The sequence below is a fragment of the Gossypium hirsutum genome, chromosome A13 (assembly GCF_007990345.1).
Source record: "Gossypium hirsutum isolate 1008001.06 chromosome A13, Gossypium_hirsutum_v2.1, whole genome shotgun sequence".
Classification (NCBI taxonomy): Eukaryota; Viridiplantae; Streptophyta; class Magnoliopsida; order Malvales; family Malvaceae; genus Gossypium; species Gossypium hirsutum.
The window spans coordinates 4,510,408-4,514,446 of NC_053436.1; the positions used below are offsets into that span (position 1 = coordinate 4,510,408).

Sequence of the window (4,039 nt, forward strand, 5' to 3'; positions counted from 1 at the left end):
CTAATTATATTAGAAATTAAATCTCAAATAAATCATATACCCAAATTTCCTTCCTTTTATATAATAAAGGTATTCATCTTAACTAGTGCAATCAATGTTGGTGTAATTAATCTTCCAAAAATAGTATAATTAATCACATATTACTAAAATTTAACAATTATGATGAAGATGAAATGAATGAAACATTTACTATGACAGATTTTGGGTTGAACACGTGGCTGAGGGAATCCAAAACATCGCTATAAATGGTAAGTTTCCCATTTAATAAAATTGTTTTCCAGTTTTTTATATTCAAAAGGTCAAATTCGGATTTTGTCCCTCTACTATACTAGAATTAAAAATTAAGTCTGTTTTATTTTAATTTAGCATAATTTAACCCTCTTACTTCAGTATTAATTAATCTAAAATGTTAACACCGTTAACTATTTTAATTAAAATACTTATATGGTTTTTTTTAAATCAGTCTTAAGCATTTAGTTAATACGTAATTTTTTACTAAATCTTTTTGATTAATTTTTTTTAGAAAAAGCACAATTAAAAAAGAATAATTAACCATGCTAAAAAATTGATATAAAAATAGAATGACCAAATTATATTGAATTGGAGTATAAAAACTAAATCATGAATTTTAGATATAATAGAAGGACCAAAATATAATTTGACCTATTATAAAATAAAGATAGAAAATACAAGTTAAAATTGTTAAAATAGTATCTATACATAAGCCTCACATTTCGCTTTGCCTCTGAAGTTACCAAACCTCTAATTATATGTGAAACCAGAAAGCTTCTCAAGAACTAAAGCAAGAACCCAACATCCCATTCGTCCCCTATATAATCTCATTTCCATCTCCATCAACATTGCCTAACCAGCCTCAGGCCTTCCAAGGTGAACAAGAAAAATGGCAAGTCGTTTAAGTTTTCAGGCCTTCGGCTGCTTTCATTTGTTCTTTTGGATTTTCTTTCGTTCATTCACACCCACTTTCACAGTCGAAGCGTCTTCAATCGCTGATCGTCAGCTGTTGTCACTCCCAAAAAATGGTAAACTCCCCGACGGGTATGAATATACGGTGAAAACAAAAGAGACATTTGAGAATGAAAGGCTTAGGAGGGCTTTTATCGCTCTTCAAGCATGGAAGAAGGCTATGTACTCTGACCCGATGAACATCACGAGCAACTGGTTCGGGCCCAACGTGTGTGGTTACAAAGGTGTGTATTGTGCTCAGGCAATCGATGATCCCAAATTGAAAGTTGTGGCTGGTATTGATCTTAATCATGCTGACATCGCCGGTTACCTTCCAGTGGAATTGGGGTTGATGATCGATGTTGCATTGATCCATTTAAACTCCAACAGGTTTTGTGGGATCGTCCCTGAGAGCTTATCTGAGCTTACACTTATGCATGAATTTGATGTTAGCAACAATTGGTTCGTGGGGGATTTCCCCAAAGTTGTACTGTCATGGCGGAGCGTCAAGTATATTGATCTCCGATTCAATAATTTTGAAGGTTGTTTACCACCTGAGCTCTTCGAAAAGGATCTAGATGCATTGTTTTTGAACGATAATCGCTTCACTTGCAACATTCCTGAAACAATCGGCAAATCGACTGTCTCCGTTGTGACATTCGCTAACAACAAGTTCGAAGGATGTATACCACGTAGCATTGGCAAGATGTCGAACTTGGACGAGATCATTTTCTCAAACAATAACCTCGGTGGTTGTTTCCCTCAAGAAATTGGTTTGCTTCGCAATGTTACTATTCTTGATGTTAGCAAGAACTCGTTCGTAGGTAGCTTGCCGACAAACTTTTCGGGCTTCGAGAAGGTTGATGTTTTGGATATTTCCGGGAACAAGTTGACGGGGAGTGTTCCAGAGGATATTTGCAAGTTACCGAGCTTGTCTAGTTTCAAGTTTTCTTACAACTACTTCAGTGAGGAGCATATGGCTTGTATAAAGCCTGAAAGGAAGAACATTGTGGTGGAAGATGCTGGTAATTGTGTGGCTGGTCGGATGAAGCAGAAGACAGATAAAGAGTGCAAACAAGTGGTGAGTAACCCGGTTGATTGTAGCAAGGACAAATGTACTAGAGGGTCTCCACCTAAGCAAAACACACCTACGCCACATCGTGTATCTCCAACTGTTCCTACCAAGCCACCACCAGTACCTGATAAAATTGAACTATCTCCAAAGGTTCCTATTCACCCACCAAAACCACCTCCAGCACCGGTTCAATCTCTACCTCCACCAGTCCCTTCCTTACCACCACCCATCCAATCTCCACCACCACCAATGCACTCACCACCACCACCCGTCCATTCACCACCACCACCATCGGTTCCTTCACCCCACCACCAGTAAAATCCCCACCCCCAGCGGTACCTTCACCACCACCACCAGTTCCTTCACCCCCACCGCCAGTAAAATCTCCACCTCCACCGGTGCCCTCACCACCACCACCAGTTCCTTCACCCCCACCCCCAGTAAAATCCCCACCTCCACCGGTGCCCTCACCACCACCACCAGTTCCTTCACCCCACCCCCAGTAAAATCCCCACCTCCACCGGTGCCCTCACCACCACCACCACCAGTTCCTTCACCCCCACCACCAGTAAAATCCCTACCTCCACCGGTGCCCTCACCACCCCCACCTGTGCCATCTCCACCCCCACCCGTCCGCTCCCCACCCCCACCTGTGCCCTCTCCACCCCCACCCGTCCGTTCCCCACCCCCACCTATCCTCTCTCCACCCCCACCGGTGCGCTCACCACCCCCACCCGTCCTTTCTCCACCCCACCAGTGCGCTCACCACCCCCACCCATCCACTCCCCACCCCCACCCCACCAGTACATTCACCACCACCACCCGTCTACTCACCACCTCCACCCGTCAAGTCTCCACCACCACCAGTAAAATCTTTACCTCCACCAACTCTATCTCCTCCTCCTGTTTTATCTAAACCACCACCTACAAAAGATATTGTCCTCCCACCAAACTTAGGATTCCAATACCAATCGCCACCTCCACCAATGTTTCCAGGCTATTAAATAGTATTATAGCTTTGACATCTTTATTTTGTATGTTCTCCATCTTGGGTATAAAAAATTAACAAAGAAAAGTTCATAAATAACAATTGAGGGAGTTACCTTTTCTTTTTTTAAGTTTCCTCTTGTAACATGATTGCCAAAGCTCTTATCTTTATCTATGAATCTCAATTATTAGTAGCTTTTATCTATTCCCTTCTCCTCTTTTGTTAACATTAGGAAAATAAATATTCGAATAATGATTCATTATTAATTACACAATTAAAAAATTCTAAGATTTTTATCAGCTACACCAAAGATTTTATGTTCTAAAATCTATTCTATAGTTATGTAAAATCCCCACCTTCAAGTTTTAATATTTAATGATTCAACTTTGCTTATATTAATCACAAATGATTAAATATGATTTATTATATAATAATATTTTTAATAAATTTAATTTTGATTCATATATTTTTTAATAAAAAATCTATAACAATATAAATTAGAAATTTTAAAAGTTTTTTTAATAATTATAAGAAAAAAATATTTCAAAATTGATAAAGTTATACAAAACAAATACATAAAATTAATTTTTAATACAATTACATTAAATCAAGCCATCCCAAGTTCAATTCTTGAATTTCAAGCATGAGCAACATCAGAAATTTGAACGTAGAATCACAATTTAAAAAATTATAAGTTTTGTAAATAAATTTTTAAATAAATTTGTATAAAAAGAAACAAATATTTAAAAAGTAGATTATTAGTATATAATATGATATAACATTATAAATATAGTAGGAAGGCTAACTTTCAAATGTACAAAAACATATAGGGACTTAGAGCATATTTCAACTAGTATAATAATAAAACAATAATATATAATAAGTAATAAGTAATGTACTACTATTATATATGTCTATTGTTATAATATAGATTATAATAAAAGATATAGTTTTACATGATATTATTATGTTTAATTATATATAAACTATTAATATATTATATAATATGATAT

General features: G+C 37.0%; 1 protein-coding gene across 1 annotated transcript; it reads left to right on the forward strand.

Moving 5' to 3' along the window:
- Window positions 1-607: 607 nt before the first annotated feature.
- On the forward strand, window positions 608-3,219 carry LOC121212198 (pollen-specific leucine-rich repeat extensin-like protein 1). The gene is given in 5 exon segments (XM_041084552.1): window positions 608-2,326; window positions 2,329-2,520; window positions 2,523-2,774; window positions 2,777-2,842; window positions 2,845-3,219. Coding segments are annotated over 5 exon segments (2,133 nt in total). The 5' UTR covers window positions 608-901; the 3' UTR covers window positions 3,043-3,219.
- Window positions 3,220-4,039: the final 820 nt, after the last annotated feature.